Source organism: Pituophis catenifer, unplaced genomic scaffold, assembly GCF_029215685.1.
Source record: "Pituophis catenifer annectens isolate HBS135680 unplaced genomic scaffold, rPitCat1.0.hap2 SCAF_12, whole genome shotgun sequence".
Lineage (NCBI taxonomy): Eukaryota > Metazoa > Chordata > Lepidosauria > Squamata > Colubridae > Pituophis > Pituophis catenifer.
In genome coordinates, this window is record NW_027256892.1 from 4,272,778 (window position 1) to 4,290,751 (window position 17,974).

The window sequence follows — 17,974 nt, forward strand, 5'->3', positions numbered from 1 at the left end:
AAAATCCATTTCCTCTCTGTAACTCCACCAGCTGGCTCAGTAGCTTTGCTAATGGTAGTTTGCAAATAGGAAAGTGACCTCATCTTTTTAGTCCCTGAGTGCTAACACTGCCATTCTTTTATATTCCCTTCATGGTCTCCACCCCGCCCTGCTAAGCAGGATTCCCTCCAACAGCTTCTTCCGTCTTTTATTTACACAAAGCATAAACCTGCTTTTCCATATGTCAGTGCAGCAAGCCAGACAAACAGGATTTCGATTTCTGTGTACTGACTCCTCCCTGCAAATCCGGAACTGGTTTAAAGAGGGGGCTTCCAGATTGGTAGAGGGTTGAAACCCAAAGATATAGAGGCTATTTGAGAGTCCCAAACATTGAGTGGTTAGTAGGTGCTCTCTATCAGCTGGACAACTGGACAACTTTTTTTTTTTTTGCTTTAATTTATATGCCGCCCTTCTCCGGAGACTCAGGGCGGTTTACAATGCGTTAAGCAATAGCCTTCATACTTTTGTATATTTTATACAAAGTCAGCTTATTGCCCCCACAATCTGGGTTCTCATTTTACCTACCTTTGAAAGGATGGAAGGCTGAGTCAACCTTGAGCCTGGTGAGAATTGAACTTGCAGTAATTGCAAGCAGCGGATGTTAATAACAGTGCTTTAGTCCACTGTACTACAGGCTCTTTGTCCAACTGAATTGGACAGAGCTCCATAATCCGAGCAAAAGCACTAGATCAGGGATTGCCAAATTTGAGAACTTCTTAAAACTCGTGGCCTTCAACTCGCTGGGGAATTCTGGGAGTTGAAGTCCACCAGTCTTAAAGTTTCCAGCTTTGGAGAGTCCTGCAGAAGGTTAAGTTCTCATGGTTGTTCTTTGTTCTTCTCAAATCTGCTTTTGGAATGCTGAAAAATTACCCGTATTCCTGACTTGTCATAACTGTAAGGTGTCATAACTCCTGCGGCATTCTTCATTCTGATACAGGCAACCCCATCTTCCTTCTGAAGATGGTCTTCAGCACTTTGAGATGGAGCTTCTGAAACAGGACAATCAAGTACCCTCTCTTAGTACCGCAGTTTTGATTGTTGCCTGTTTGTTGCTCCTAATACAAGCGTGAAACAGAGCAGGAGTGCCCTGGGATGGGTCCCATTACCGTCCTTAACCTACACTCCCCGCCCCCAAAACAACAACAATAGAGCAGCATTTCATAGTGCTACAGTATTGAAATTGTGCCTTGATATGGTGGCAAACAAACGTTTGTCCTCAACGTTTGGTGGATTAGGAGTTGGCTTTTCTGAAGAGCCTCATCCCTGGAAACCTATTGGTAATGCAGTCTTTATCATGTTCATGCTTTACGCTTTGAAAATAAATGTTTAAAAATAAGCCTAAGGTGTGAAACAGCTTAGAACATATATTTACTCATCACCAGGTTCTTTTATTAGTCCCAGGCAAAAATATTTTCCCACAATTCCACCGTTCTTGGAATTGCCAGCTAAACACCATCGAGAACACTTGTGCTCTCTTTGTCCTCTCCCGTTTAAGCTTTATTATAAAAATAATTTATTATAAAAATAATAAAGCTTTGTTAGATGTAGTTGTCTTAAGATGACGGGTTTTTTTTTCCTCCCCCCCCCTTTTCCCTCCCTTTATGCAAGAAAGTATTTGAAGACGACATGATGCAGTCTAAATAAACCCAGATTAATCAGATAAGCGTTTTTGTCTCGGGAGGTTTTACAGCGCTTGTAAACACTTATCTGTGCTCCTCAGCTTAATGTGTGTTTCTGCAGAGGGCAGTCACTGAATTATGGCATGCTGAAGCCTTCCTTTCTTTTATTTATCATCAGCTGCTCTGTTGCATTAATTTAAAAAGAAGCTGGCAAGCGGGTTAAGTTAAATGAAGGGAAGAGGGTTAAGAATCAAACGATAAATAGAGTTATATGTATGATGCCTTGCAAAAAAGATTTCCCATTGAATCCAAACTGGGCCATAGTTGATACTCAAACTGTGTTGGGAATACCTGCCTGGAATGGTTCAGAGTTGGTCGGCATACGAGATTAAATAACAATATCAATATTAACAGGCGCCTTGGGTGCCAACCCCCAAACAACTGGAACATCGCTTGAACACTATCGGCATTGACAAATTCATCATCGGTCAATTGCAAAAGGCAGCTTTACTCAGAACAGCTTACATCCTGCGACGATGCCTCTTAACACCTTCAGACATCCACATCTGCCTATCCCAGGTCCTTGAGAAGCACTCACTAGGTAGATAAAAATTCCAAATCCAATCTAAACACCTGGCTGACTTTTGTGACCAACCATAATAATATTACCTTTGGGAAAACTAGCCTTCAATGACTTTTGTCATCAAAAGCATCTGCCATTTATTTTCATGGAGCTTTGCAGCCAAGATTTAGCTTTGCCAGTGTCTGATAAATCGGGAGTTTCATGATACTAAATTCTGCAGATTTTCCTGCATGTACATCTATCTCTAGCTCTGCATGGTGAATTTTGGGGATGGTGTCTTCTCTGTGTGTTCTTCCATAGTGATAACATTCATTTATTTTGCCTAATGATAACTGGTTAGTCCTGAATATTGTATGCTGGGTTAAGGGATTTGCAGATTCTGCTCCATAAAGCCATTCTTACAGTGCTGCAGAAATGCAATTATAATTTCATTTACTCTTCCTGTTAGTACCTAGTCCCAGGGTATGTTGGATTCTCACAAACTGTGAAGTGGATTGGGCTGGAAATGATAACTTTTCCAAGACCATTTAGTTGGCTTTTTGGCTAAATGATCATTTGAGCTCCAGTCTTTTTGAAACTTTCTTGAACGGATGGAAATTGCTTACTATGATTCCTGTTAGGGAATGTTTGCTTGAGCCTTCAGATTTTGTTTCTTTCAAATCTCGTTCAAAGAAAATGGAAAAGAAAATGAAGAAGGAGGGTGGCGAACTGTTCAAAACCTGTCTTTCTTATTTTTCATAAAGTGCAACAGATGTTCAGGTGCATTAGAAGGACAGACTATATCACTCCTCAGTGCCTCCCACAGAACTTTTTTTTTTTTTTTAAAAAAAAGGCTGGACTTTTTTTTTAAAAAAGCAACCAGACCACCAACATCTCACGAGGTTCAGCCATCCAATTTTCCTAACCAGTCAATCATTTATTTCCAGTTTCTATACTATTGCAGAACACGTAGTGCAGAGGTGTCAAACCCGATTTCATTGAGGACCGCATCAGGGTTATGTCTGACCTCAGGGGACTGGGGTGGGCGTGGCTAGGGTGGGCGTGGCCAGCTCGACGTCACTCCTGTCAGGGACACCTATGGTGGCCTAAGCACTCTGCCAGCGAAAACAGGCTCCTGAGCTCCGTTTTCGGTAGCAGAAGCACCGCGGGCCGATTCTTCACTGTTTCCTGGGCGGCCTCATGGACCAGATCTTAAATACCCCACGGGCCTTGAGTTTGATACTCCTCACATAGTGGCTTCACTGCTTCTTTTTTTCCAATAGGAGTCCGGCACCCTTCCGACTGAGAATGAATTACGCATTTTCCCACGGATCTTTTGTTCGTGTCTTCATTGACACTAGAACAATGCCCCAAAGTTCCTATTTTTTCCCTTTCTTTTTTTCTTTCTTTCAGTGTTCTTAACTAGCAGTGCCTTGGCCAGAGTCCCACCAAGGGCTGCATGAGACAATACCGTTCTTGAATCTATAGCTGCATTGAATAAGGCACCTTCCAACGCTTATTTGTTTGCCTGCGTGTTGATTAACCAAATATTATTTATGCATTGCTTCCATCGTATTGATTCCTGGTGGATAGCAAATCTCACTTCCATTTAAATAATGGCCCCACCCCAGGGGTGAAATCCAGCAGGTTCTGACAGGTTCTGGAGAACCTGGAGTGGAAATTTTGAGTAGTTCAGAGAACTGGCAAATACCACCTCTGGCTGGCCCCAGAGTGGGGTGGGAATGGAGATTTTGCAGTATCCTTCCCCTGCCATGCCCACCAAGCCACACCACGCCCACCAAGCCATGCCCACAGAACCAGTAGTAAAAAAATTGGGATTTCACCACTGCCCCACCCTATAACCTGGCTTTGCTCTCCAGTTCTTTTTTCATAGTAAGCCAAGAGTGAAGGTGGATTGCTTACGGACCTGGAAATAATTGTCCTGTTCATCCTGTCTTGATTAACAGGCACTGTGGTGTATGGTGAGCCCATTGCAGCAAGCTTGGGTACCGACGGATCTCATTACTGGAGTAAAAACTGGGCCAAAGCAGCTGCTTTTGTCACCGCTCCACCACTGAGTCCTGACCCGACTACTCCGGACTTCCTCAATTCTCTGCTGTCCTGGTGAGTTGAATTGGAGGTGGTGACGATCCTTACATGAGTTGACTCTGATCTCAAAACACGGAAAATGCGTGCCATAGCAGGAGATAGAAATTCTGTGTTCCATGCAAGATGGCTTGGATTTGGCACCAAGTTGACTGAGGCTGTTGGGTTAAAAGGCTGTCTTCACAAGCCTTCCTCTTCGATTTATTCATCTCCCCTGCATTCATTTGGGATATTTTAGACGTAGACTGAGAATGTGCCCCACTTTCCATCAAGGAAAGTCTTACTATGCTAACATATCATCTTGGCACCTGGGAAGCTTTTCAAAATATATGAACTCCAGTCCTTCCTCCCAAGCTAAGATTTAAAAGCACAGTTGGTAATAAAGAGGTGATTTATAAGGTAAAGGTTCCCCTCGCACATATGTGCTAGTCGTTCCTGACTCTAGGCGGCAATGTTCATCTCCGTTTCAAAGCCGAAGAGCCAGCGCTGTCCGAAGACGTCTCCGTGGTCATGTGGCCAGCATGACTAAACGCCAAAGGCGCACGGAACGCTGTTACCTTCCCACCAAAGGGAAGGTTTCTACTGCATTTTTTACGTGCTTTCGAACTGCTAGGTTGGCAGAAGCTGGGATAAATAACAGGAGCTCACCCCGTTACACGGCGCTAGGGATTCGAACCGCTGAACTGCCGACCTTTCGATCGGCAAGCTCAGCGTCTTAGCCACTGAGCCACTGCCCCACCATGATTTATACACCGTGATTTATACACCGTGATTTATAGAGATGAATAATTTGTAGTCCTGCTGCAAAGTTTGCTTCATGCAGTGGGCGTTGATTAAGTGCAGGGTTTTTTTGCTTTTGCTTTCATTCTGTCATTCTGTCGTTGATGAATAGAGCTACTCTTGTCTTCTGCTTCCAGTGGAGATCTCCAGGTTACTGGCAGTGGCCACTGTACTTTCAATACTGCGCAGAAAGCTGTTGGGAAGGACAATTTCACTTTGATCCCGCAAGGAACCAATGGAACTGAGGAACGGATGTCCATCATCTGGGATAAAGCTGTGGTGGGTTGTTTTGGTTTGTGTTGGGATTACGTCTACCAGTGCTAAACAATGTCAATCAGGGGTGAAATGCTCCCGGTTCAGACCAGTTCAGGCGAGTAGGTAGCGATGATGGCCGGTGGTTCGGAGAACCGGTAGCAATGGAAGCTGGAGGCTCTGCTCACCTGCCCCATTCCCCGACTCCTACTGCCCACCTTTCTCCCACGGCTGGCTGTCAGGGAAGGCAAGCGCCCGAAAGAAACCGGAGTCGCTCACTCTCCTTCTTGAATGAGCCGCTCTGGTCCATGTGCCGGTTGCGCAAGCACACATCCAACCTGCCACTGAATTAAATAAATAGTGTGCGCTTGCGCAGCTGGCGCATGGACCAGAGCGGCTCATTCAAGAAGGAGAGTGAGTGACTTGGGTACCTTTCGGGCACTTGCCTTCCCTGACAGCCAGCTGTGGGAGAAAGGTGGGCAGTAGGAATCGGGGAAGGTACATTCCCCGAATCCGGGGAATGGGGCGGGTGGGCGGAACTGCAGGAAAAAGATAAGGACACGCCGACAGAATAGAAATTTTAAAAGTTTTCCTACTGGGTTCTGTGGGCGTGGCTTGGTAGCAGGGGGTCTTGTGACTGAGTGGGCGTGGCTGTGAGTGACTTTGAGTTGGCCACGCCCACTCAGTCACAGGACCCCCCCCCCACAAAGCCACGCCCACAGAACCGGTAGGGAAAAAATTTAGATTTCACCCCTGATGTCAACCATCTGTAACCAAGTTCCCTGCAGTCACAGATTGGCAGAAGCTTTCCAATGCCAATTTAGTTGAACATTGATACAGATGACATGAATCCATTGGCATCTAGGGAATAAACTTGGACGTTCAGATCCAGATCAGGCTCAATACTTTTAGGGATTCTCCCTTGCTTGGATAGGACACTATCATTTGAGATCACATTGTGATTAGCATTCATCTACCTCTGTAGCTGTAGTGATATGTGGGAATGGGAGACAGGAGGAAGAACTGCAGCCTAGACAGTCGTCATGCAAAAGGGATCTCTGCTCATGGAAAGAAAAGGGGTGTGACAAGCGTTTCAGAAGGGATTCTTCCAGGGGTGAAATGCTACCAGTTTGGACCGGTTCCCCCGAACCAGTAGTAATAAATACTACCGGTTCAGGAAAACTGGTAGTACAAAAAAAATGCTACCAGTTCGGGCGAACTCGTATTTCCAATGATTAGCTGTGCCACGCGATTTATATTTGCTAGAAAGCAGGAAATCCTGCTTTCTAGCAAATCTAAATCGTGCGGCACAGCTGTTCCCCCCCCTCGCTGTTCTACTTACATTTGAAGACTCAGAAAAGGCTTCTTAATCCTTTTTCAGCACTGTGTGGTAGCGCCTGCGGTGCACATACACGTGAAGCGCATGTTTGGCATGTACCCCGTATGCATGCGTGAAGCAAACCGGTAATGAAGTGAACCAGTAGCAGACTTCACAGCATTTCAGCCCTAGATTCTTCCTAGTTTTCTGAAAAGCAGAATTAAATCCAGTCTTTCCCAGCTTAGTAGACTTCGTTTGCTTAGAACAAATTTGTAGCTGGGCAATAGAGTTCAAATGCAAATAGAGCCAAAGAGTCAGGCGTAGCTCAACAAAATAATTCCTCTTGCAGGCAACTTGAAATCCCTCCCTCTCTCTCTCTCAAAACAGTATGGGCATGGATGACCACAAGCTTTTTCTTTGATGATTAGTTTTTCCCCCCCTGCTACTGCTGTCGTTTTTCCACTGTGACTGTTCTTTTCTTTGATTTAGGTTACTGGCAAAATGGACGAGAACCAGTTTGTTGCTGTCACTAGCACCACAGCAGCCAAGATCTTCAACCTGTATCCACGGAAGGGGCGCATTGCAGTGGGATCTGATGCTGACCTGGTGATCTGGGATCCTGACAGTGTCAAGACGATCTCAGCCAAGACACATAACATAGTAAGTTTGCAGATTAAAAACTAGGGCACTGTACTGGTGAAAATGCCGGACCGCATTGGGAAAACCTAGGGGCTGGCACGCCATTAATCACAAAACAGCCTTGATGCTATAGGACCGTGATGGTGTCTGCAGGCACACGAGCTGTAGCCAAGCTCGGCTCCACCGCGCATGTGCGTGCACCTCCCGCCGGCCAGCTGATTTTTGGGTCTCTGACGCGGGGGCGGGGTGCATGTGAGAGATGCATGCTCATGCATGGGGGTGGGAGGGTCATGCGTGTATGCATGAGGGAGGGGCGCACCCCTGTGCCAAAACGGGCCACGGGGGGTGCAGCGCATCCCTCCCCTGTGGCCTGTTTGTGGTCCCAGGAGGCTTGAGGGAGGCCTGCCAGGCCCAAAATGGACCATGGAGGGTCGCGTGCGCATGCGAGGGGGGAGCGCGGGGATTGCACATGCATACGTGGGGGGTGGGGGGAGCGCGGGAGGGTCATGTGCACATGCGCGGGGGCGGGGGAGTGTGGAAGGGTCACACACATGTGACATACATACCCCACGTTCCCCCCACTTTTGGCACACAGCGGCAAAAAGGTTAGCCATCACTGCTATATGACATGGAAGCGCAACTTGGAATGGACTTCTGCATCACTGCATGTCATGGAACATATGCGTCTGTCGTCTGGAGATGGTTGCATAATTGTTGCATTTATATTTCTGCAAATGTTAACATTCTGGGTAGGGGCACTCAAAACAACAAAGCATCAACAGGAGGTCAGCGTTCCAAGAAAATCCCAACTCCAAGTAAAGACGCGGAAGCAAGCATTTTCCAAAGTTCTCTTTACTAGAATAGGCAAACTGGCACATCTGGGAAATCCCGAATCTGAAAACCCGGATTTTCCTTCAGTAAGTCAACACTCCCAAAACCACCCCCTTTCTCCTCAATCGATCACATGCTCCAATCAATGTCCGTTCCATCTCAACCCAGCCCCCCAACCACTCCTTCTCCAGATGCTGGATCGCCCTGACCTTGACCGACAGGAAGAATGCTATTATGTCTACTAACCCCCTCTCCTAAATCCCCCCTCCTACTTTCCCACACATGAGGAGGTGGCAGCATTGAAGCTTCCGGCCTAATATGGCTTCCAAAGCTGACACAGGAAGTCAGATCCACCAATCAGCATGCAGGATGCCTAGCTCTGCATAACATGTGGTTGAGATTTGGGAGTTGTTTCGTTCGGCCTGTCTGCAACCATTTGTAACCTGCGTTTACCCATCAACGCCTTTGCAGCATAGGTATGCATTGACACCTATGCCCAGTTGTAGACAAGTCTAAACCAAGCTTTACTTCTTGTAAAGAAGTGAAGCCCAACTTCCCTTGATGATGGTTGTGGGGAAAGTGCTTTGAAATAATACACTATCTCCTCCTACACTGCCGATCCAATCAAGATCACAACTCAAACCTTGCCTTATCTTAACAGATAATGAAAACCTTGCCAGCCCAAGCTTGGCAAACATCTTTGGTAATATCTGTTAACCAATGGGAGGGAGAAAGGCTAAAGAAAAAAAAAACATTGACAGATTATCTGTTTGAAGTTGTTTTGGGGTATTAAAAAGAAGAAGAAGAAAACTCATCCATTTGTGGAGGATTGAAAATGTGGATTTTTTCTCTCTCCTTACATTTGGCAATCCCTATTATGTGAACGCAGAAAGAACTCTTCTTGGATATCTGGAAGAATCCACTAGTGAAATTCAATAGGCTAAGAACTCTATCAGTGCATTTGAATTTACATACCCTTCTGTGCATTCATGTTTAATAAATCCAAAACTGTCTTTGTAAACATAATTGCATTGTATTTATCGATTTAGCAGAATACTAATCAGATTGACATTCGGTTCAGCGATTCCACTGTCTATTTCAACCCTTGGTAGAAATGGAGCCGAGTGTTCTCTAAAGGACTGCAATAGAAGCAGAGACGCAGTCCGAAAAGAAATGTTGTAATTGACCTTTTAAGACAATTTTATAGGAGAATTTTCTGCTTCTTTGGCCTTGAGAAAAAAAAAAGAGAGACAAGGGCAAATGAACAAGTTCTTTGTTGTCCTATTTAACATCTCCTCGAGCTACTGGCGAAAAGCCCAGGGAATTTTTAGAAATCAAGTTTTCTGTGTTTTCTGCTTATGAATCTTCTTTTTTTTCCACTACTACAAAGACAGAGTTATTTCCGCTAGACAAGGATTTGGGGTGAACGCAATGTTGACCATCTCTCCAAAATCTCTCCTTTCACGAGGAGAATTCCATCATGCAGTTGGATATCTTTGGGTGATCAATGTTTGGTTGCAAAACCTGAAAGAATGCAAAGTTGAAATATATTTGAATATAAGTATATTGAATGCATATTAAGAATGCAGAGTATATTGAAACCAAAAGGTGCATTCGGTGGTAAGACTAAACAGCAGGTGCTGCATTTCAAGCTGGCTTCCAAAAATATCTTAACAATCTTAGGAGGATACTTTTTTTTAATTCACCCAAAGTAATAAACTGGCAAGCTTAATTGGGAAAAGGTTTTACTTGCCATGGCCAATTTTTCTTTGAAGTTTGCTTTCCCCAAAAAATTCAAAAAATGTTATACAGATACAAAAATCGGCCTTATCCAAACTTCTTTAAAAGAAATCTGGTCAATCAGTTTTTTGGAACCTGCTTGCTAACCTGAGATGTAAAAGTTCCCCTTGCACATATGTGCTAGTCGTTCCTGACTCTAGGGGGCAGTACTCACCTGTTTCAAAGCCAAAGAGCCAGCGCTGAACTGTCCGAAGACGTCTCCGTGGTCATGTGGCCGGCATGACTCAACACCAAAGGCGCACGGAACGCTGTTATCTTCCCACCAAAGGGGGTCCCTATTTTTCTACTTGCATTTTTTACGTGCTTTCGAACTGCTAGGTTGACAGAAGCTGGGACAAGGAACGGGAGCTCATCCCGTTATGCGGCACTAGGGATTCGAACTGCCGACCTTTCGATCGACAAGCTCAGCATCTTAGCCACTGAGCCACCATGTCCCTGACCTGAGTCTTGGGAGTTGGCAAATGTAACCTACCCTGGAGAAATTGGAGAAGATTGCAAAGGAAGATGTCAAAGAGCTAGTTGGGGTTCACTGTGATGTGTTAATGACTGCTTTTGCAGTGTGGAGGAGGGAAGCTTCAACATGGAAAAAAAGGCCTGAGGGAAGATAAAACGATATGAGTCAATTGCCAAGCATCTGAATTTTTGTTCACATGATCATGAGGATGCTGCAACAATCGTGAAAACTGGTCATAAGTCACTTTCTTCAGTGCCGTTATAACTTTGAACGGTCACTCAATGAACTGTTGTAAGTCGAGGACTACCTATACCACTTTATAATGCCTTGGCAAGGCCGCACTTGAAATACCGCATCCAGTTTTGCTTGCCACGATGTAAAAAAGATGTGGAGACTCTAGAAAGAGTGCAGAGAAAAGCAACAAAGAGGATTAGGGGACAGGAAGCTAAAACATATGAAGAACGGTTGCAGGAACTGGGCACGGCTAGTTTAATGCAAAGAAGGACTGGGAGTGAAATATGATAGCAGTATTCCGATATTTAAGGGGCTGCCACAAAGAAGAGGAAGTCAAGCTATTCTCCAAAGCACCTGAGGGCAGGACAGGAAGCAATGGATGGAAACTAATAATGGAGAGAAGCAACCTAGAAACTAAGGAGAAATTTCCTGACAGGGAGAACAATAAAGCAGTGGAACAATTTGCCTTCAGAAATTGTGAGTGCTCCAACACTGGAAGTTGTGGGCTTCTTCTCACTGGAAGAAGAGACTGGACAGTCACCTGCCTGGATGGTGCAGGGGGTTGGACTAGAAGACCTCCAAGGTCCCCTCCAACTCTGTTATTCTGTTCTGTTCTGTTATCTTGGCTGTCTCACTTGCAAAATGAACTTTAAGCCCTGAAAACCAGTGTCTCGTCGTTTAATAAAAAAATGTTACAGGTCTTGACTTATGATCACAGTTGTAAATCAAGTGTTACCTGAAGTATACCTGGATTTCTGTGGCTAAACAAGGCAACTCACTGCAGTCGTTACATGAATCAGGTAACTGTTAAACAAATCCCGCCTTTCCTCATTGACTTTGCTTGATGGAAGCCAGGTCACATTAGCAATAGCACTTAGACTTATATACCGCTTCATAGTGGTTTGTAGCACTCTCTTGAGCCGTTTACAATGTCAGCATATTGTCCCCATTAATCTGGGTCCTCATTTTACCGACCTTGGAAGGATGGAAAGCTGAGTCGGCCTTGAACCGTTCAGGATCGAACTCTTGGCTGTGGGAAGAGTTAGCCTGCAATACTGCATTCTAACCACTGCACCACCCACGGCTCCTAAATGATCACAAATGGTGATCACATGACTTTGGGAGTCTAGCCATTGTAAATAAATATATGCCAGTTGCCAAGTTCCTGAATTTAGTCTACATGACCTTGAGGATCCTTCAACAGTTGTAAATGCAAGTGGAAGTCTCCGTTTTCAGTACTGTTGTAAGTTCAGATGGTCACTATACGAAGGGTTGCAAGCCGAGGACTACTTGTGTCTCATTTGAGTTCTGTTTCTGCCCTTCTGATAAGTTCTGGTAGGCTTAGCTCACTCCAGGTCCTGTTTCTGTAGTGGGATCATCTTTCGTGATACGGAAATGACAATTTTCCTGTTGCTGCACCTGCCCTATGGAACTTCATCTCCCTTGATGTCTGTCCAGCATGCGCAACATGTTTCATGAGCAAACTAGGTAACATCATCAGTGCTGATAATGTTACTTCGTTTGGTCATAAAACGACTGCAAGAAAACGCTCAAGCTCAGAGACCACCTAGGACCCCACAAATCTAGGAAGTTTCATGTAATTCCAGAGATGAAATTTGAAGGATGGATTACTTTGGGTAGCAGCATCTCAATTTTTTTTTCTTTTTCTTTTTTTTTTAATTTAAAAAGTTTTACAAATACATTTTCTCCCCAATTCCCCCCCCCAAACCCTCCCTAACCCACCCCTCCCCCCATGACTTCCTCTAAATAAAATCCAAATCAAAATTACATTTTTGGAAACTTAAACCCCTCCATCCCCTGTGTACTATTTATATCTTCATAGAGCTCAGTTAATCTATCCCTACATAATACATTCAGCTAAAAGCTATCTGATATTTCCTAGTTTGATATTTATTCTGCACATAATCTATCCACTTTTTCCACTCCCATACATAAGTCTCTTGAGTTCGATCTTTTAAATATGCTGAAATCTTCGCCATCTCTGCAAAACTGGCCATCTTCAAAGTCCATTCTTCAATAGTGGGCATAGCGTCATTTTTCCAATATTGGCCTATCAATAATCTCGCTGCTGTCACCATATACAATATCAGCTTTGTTTCACCCAATGTAAAACCCTTAACTGTACCCAATAAAAACAGTTGTGGAGAAAACTGAAGTTTTTTCTTCAAAACATTTTGCATAACCCACCAAATTTTTATCCAAAAAGCCTTCGCTTTCTTGCAGGTCCACCATATATGATAATATGTGGCATCTAAGCAATCACATCTCCAACATTTTGGTTGAACATTAGGATACATGCGTGTATCCTAATGTTGCAATGCAGCGTCTCAATTTTCCTTGAGGCCAGATTCTCATCAACTGTGGACCTGTCTTCATTTGTCTTCCAGAATGTGGAGTATAATATCTTTGAAGGCATGGAGTGTCGTGGGTCTCCTTTAGTGGTTATCAGCCAAGGAAAAATTGTTCTGGAGGATGGTAATCTCCATGTAACCGAAGGGTCTGGCCGATACATTCCCAGGAAACCTTTCCCTGACTTCGTTTACAAACGTATCAAAGCAAGAAGCAGGGTAAGTAGCTTGAATCACCACCACCTTTACGATCTGGTCTTGCAAATTATTAAATAAATGGGTCTGTTAAAAGGAGAATCTTAACAGTTGGGCACATCTTGAAGATTAGCATTTGTTGGAAACTACCGCATCCTTTGATCAGATGGTTGGAAATGTATGGAAATATAGCCAAGAATTACGAGTTTGGACTGATTTCAAACTTCCAATCGTCAGGCTGGCGGAATTTCTTGAGAAAATATTGGTTAATGTCTCAAAAGATGCAGCCTGCTTCTCCGAACCACTGTAGTCAGATTTAATGAGGTAGACTAGAGTGATGCCATTCTTGATAGAAGTTCTTGATAGGAAAAAAAAAAAGATTTTTCTGTCTTGCAATTCAGGTCTGCACTTTTTTTTTTTTTGCTTTAATTTATATGCCGCCCTTCTCCGGAGACTCAGGGCGGCTTACAATGTGTTAAGCAATAGCCTTCATACTTTGTATATATTTATACAAAGTCAGCTTATTGCCCCCACAATCTGGGTCCTCATTTCACCTACCTTTTGAAAGGATGGAAGGCTGAGTCAACCAGAAGTATTCTTTCAATGCTTCTAATTTGGAATCTGTGAGCAAATGTGCTTCATACAAAATCCTACAATGGCCCCGGTTCACACATTGTCAGAACACTTGAAGTTTCCTTAAATTTCATTGGATGGTGCAAGTTCTGTCTCCTTGGGGCAAATGTCCCCACAGGCCAACATTTTGCATGAGGTCTGGTAAGCTTCTGATGTTTTTCCACCAGCTGTTGGTGGTCTCACAAGCACATGGGTTTAGGAGAGCAGAAAACTTTGAGGTAGCCGGCCATCGTTTGCTGAAGGTGTTGGGTTAACTATATTAAGGAGATCATAAGCAGAAATACTTAAAAAACCAGGGGTGGGTGGAGTCCCAACCTTGGCAACATTTAAGACTTGTGGATTTCAGCTCCCAGAATTTCCCAGCCAGCGTCCCAACTTAGTAACTCTTAAGACCTGTGGACTTCAACCGAGAAGGTAGGAAGATGTATAGGGTCCAAGCAAAAGCAACTGGGTTATTTATTCCTATATTGCCAGATATTTCTCATTCTTTTCTTTCTTTCCTTCCTCTCTGCCTCGACATCACTTTTACCCCCAAGCTGGCTGAATTGAGGGGTGTCCCACGAGGTCTGTACGACGGCCCTGTTTGCGAAGTATCGGTGACACCAAAAACGGTCACGCCAGCTTCCTCAGCCAAGACTTCCCCAGCGAAACAGCAGGCTCCACCTGTGAGGAACTTGCACCAGTCTGGATTTAGCTTGTCGGGTACATACTTTTACGAGGCTAAACTATTGTCTTTGCTTTATTTGACTAGCATTCTGGGAGGGAAGAGGAAGGGGGAGGATGTAAGGGATCTCTGCTTACTAGCTTAGAAACTTTTGCTTACCAGCTCTGGTTCAGTGTTGTAGGAGTAAATACAGATAGTAGGACTAAATGAAGCTGGTTTATCATCCCCTGGGACATGTTTTGGGTTGCTGGAATGGAGATCTCAGTGAGATACCTCAGCATCTCCAAACTGCAGTTTCCAGAATTACTGACTGAAATGATCGTAGTTCAGAATAATGGAACAACATTAAGCTATACATAAGTAGTCCTCAACTTACAACGACTTAACAGTTGAGCCCAAATGTTCCATTGCTAAGTAAGACAGTTGTTAAGTGAGTTTTGCCCCATTTGACGGACTTATGACCACAATTGAGCCCAAAGTTTCTGTTGCTGAGCCAGACATTTAAGTGAGCTTGGTCCCATTTTACAACCTTTCTTGGCTCCGTTGTTAAGTTGAATCACTGCAGTTGTGAGGTTAGTAAAATGGTTGTTAAGTGAACCTGGCTACCCCATTGACTTTGCTTGTCAGAAGGCCACAAAAGGGGATCACGTGAACCCTCCCCCCCCAACCGTCATAAATGTGAATCAGTTGTCCAGCATCCAAATGTAAATCATATGACCATGGGGATGCAGCAACGGTCATAAGTGTGAAAAATGGTCCTAAGTCACTTTTTTCAGTGCCGTGGTAATTTCGAACGGTCCCTAAGTGTGAACTGTTGTAAGTCAAGGTCTACCAGTTACTGATCAGTCAAATTCACCAGATTGCAGTTCAGCCAGTCAACGCTTTAGACCAGGGGTGTCAAACTCGGTTTCATTGAGGGCCGCATCAGGGTTGTGTTTGACCTTGGGGGGCTGGAGTGGTCGTGGCCAGCTCTATGTCCCTTGTGTTGGGGGTGCCTGTGGTGGCCCAAGTGCTTTGCCAGTGAAAATGGGCTCCCGAGCTCCATTTTTGGCTGGGATGCCTTCCTGCAACCTGTTCTGTCCCCGTCTCACACACGCACCCCCACAGACAGTCAATAGTGAAATAAAGCAGCCGACAAAGGTTTATCTAAGAGCAGAATTGGCAGCAACCCAGTGGCTGGCTCCCAAGAGTCTTTTACTTACGAAGGGAGTGTTTTTCAAAGCCAACACACAACAGATGAGAGAATATTCAAAAAGTCCAGCAATGAAGAGAGGTTTGTTCAATATCAGTTTTTGCTCGTCACAGAGCTTGAATGGCCACCACACCCCCTTTTATACCCTGTGGGGTGTGGTCCAATGACTCAGCCTAATTCCTGGTACGCCTCTTCCTCTGCTGCACGCTCTTATCTCTGCGACGCTGTCAAGGGTCCAGCCAAGACTCATCATCATCATCATTACTGTCCATCTGCGGCTGCGTGGAAGTGCTTGGCCCCGGGCCTATCTCTTGGCCTTCGGAGGACACCGGAGGCATTGCCAGAGAGGAGGGTCTTGGAGAGGGAGGCCTTGCCAAATTCTCTCCTTCACTCTCGGAGTCCTCTCCTGCTGATAACACAGACTCGGTGATTGGAGCCACAACACAACCCTCCCGAGCACGGCCCTCCTGAGCTCCATTTTCACTGACAGAGACACTACAGGACGGTCCTTGAGTTTGACACCCCTGCTTTAGACTTACTTTGAAATCACAATATAATTGCTCATGTTATATATATGTGTACGTCTTCAGTTTCTCACTATGCTTCTCTCTCTCTCTCCCTCTTTCCAACTCGTAGGTGCGCAAATCGACGATAATATCCCACGGCGTACTACGCAGCGCATAGTTGCACCCCCTGGTGGCCGTGCCAACATCACCAGCTTGGGTTAAAAAAACGACACCGGGGGAGCAAAAGTCCACTTAGAGATGGTGGGAGAGAGTGGGGGCACTTGAAAAGACCTTTTTAAAAATTCTTTTAGAGCCTGTGATGGTTACTGCGGATAGCAGTGGATGAGGCCATAGCCTCTCTCTCCCTCTCTCTCTCTCTCTCTCCTCCCTCCTTTTCCTTTTATTGTTAACCATTTCCCACCCGTCTCTTCACAAAACCTGCTCACTGCTCCCTCCCTCCACATTTGGGAACAGACACTCTCCTCTCCCACCACCCCCGTTTCTGCTTTTAAAAGAGATAAACATTGATGTGTAGAATTTGTAGTTGACGTGACCATGAACATCATTTCTTTGCTTTGCCTCTTTTATGTTTTTTTTTAAATTTTCTTTTAAAGGAAGGATAAAGTGAATTTCCCGTGAGCTGCCTCTTCACCCCTCCCTCCACCCTTACCCCCCCATCTATTAAGGTTGGGTTTTCACTTCTGCGAAAGAGAAATAAAAGGGTTTAAACTGGACATTTCCAAAACTGGACTTGCCAATCATGTGTCTTAGAACATGGGGGTAACCATCCGAGATCCCAAACCCATGGATAGCCTTCTTTACGTTTATAGAGGGAGGAAGATTCTGTGCTGCTAAGTCAAGGTGTAATTGTGAAGTGTATCCCATCTTATTTTGATATTTAATATCTTTATCCCACTCTTGAAGCAACTGAAGGATTCTTCGTTTTCTTCTGTGTATGTGTGTATATGTATACGCATATGATTATGGACTTGTTCCTGCCTGTTGCATTGTTTGAGATGCCTTATTTTAGGATGGAGAGAATCTTTCCATTTTCCTATTTTCTTTTGAGTTTTAGGGTCCCCCATAGCTCCACCGTATTCTGGTCATTTCTTGCATCAACCCAACCTTGATTTTTGCCATCCAAATGATAGTTTTTCAGGGGTTCTCCAAAGGGGTTCTTTTGAGTTTTGGAATCTAATGTATATCTTAGAACTAAAAGGCATCCTCCACTGTACTTTCCCTAAGGTTACCTGATTCTCTGTAGAGTGGACCCTCTCTTATTTAAACTCTTCCATCTCTATTGGAAATAGGTTCTTAGAAAATCCAAGCCACAGACTCTTTGAGGGATTGAGAGCTCAGAGAAGGGAACGGGCCTGGGAGCATCTTCTAAATCCTGCACTTAAAAAGTGTATAGTATTGAAAAAAATAAGGCATCAGTCTATTCTTGCCACTATTCCAAAATAAGAGGGCCAGCAGTGGAACTTAATTGTCCCCATGGCTTGTTTCTTATATTCTAACAACACATGAGTTGTTTTATAGCTGGGAATCTTAAGTCTACTACAGGATTGCCCTTCTTGAGCTCAATCTTCATCCTTCTACTAATAGTAATATTACTATTGCTTAACCACTTGTAAAGTGCTTATGGGGCAGGATATAAGCCTAAATGTTATTGCTCGTGTAGTCTTAGAGTGTTGGGTCACTTGACTGAGTGAAAACAGATACTGGAGAGACGTAGGACTGATTCCCAGAATCCCTTGGTGCAAGAAAAAGAAAATGGACGG

General features: G+C 44.4%; 1 protein-coding gene across 1 annotated transcript in view; it reads left to right on the plus strand.

Annotated features, from left to right (window-relative positions):
- The window catches only part of DPYSL2 (dihydropyrimidinase like 2), a 91,643-nt gene extending 75,228 nt beyond the window's left edge, over positions 1 to 16,415 (plus strand). The window contains exons 9-14 of the mRNA XM_070952573.1: positions 4,188 to 4,344; positions 5,244 to 5,385; positions 7,166 to 7,336; positions 13,043 to 13,222; positions 14,368 to 14,533; positions 16,324 to 16,415. Of these exons, the coding sequence (XP_070808674.1) occupies positions 4,188 to 4,344; positions 5,244 to 5,385; positions 7,166 to 7,336; positions 13,043 to 13,222; positions 14,368 to 14,533; positions 16,324 to 16,415 (908 nt within the window). The remainder of the gene's footprint in view (positions 1 to 4,187; positions 4,345 to 5,243; positions 5,386 to 7,165; positions 7,337 to 13,042; positions 13,223 to 14,367; positions 14,534 to 16,323) is intronic.
- The last annotated feature ends 1,559 nt before the right edge of the window (positions 16,416 to 17,974 follow it).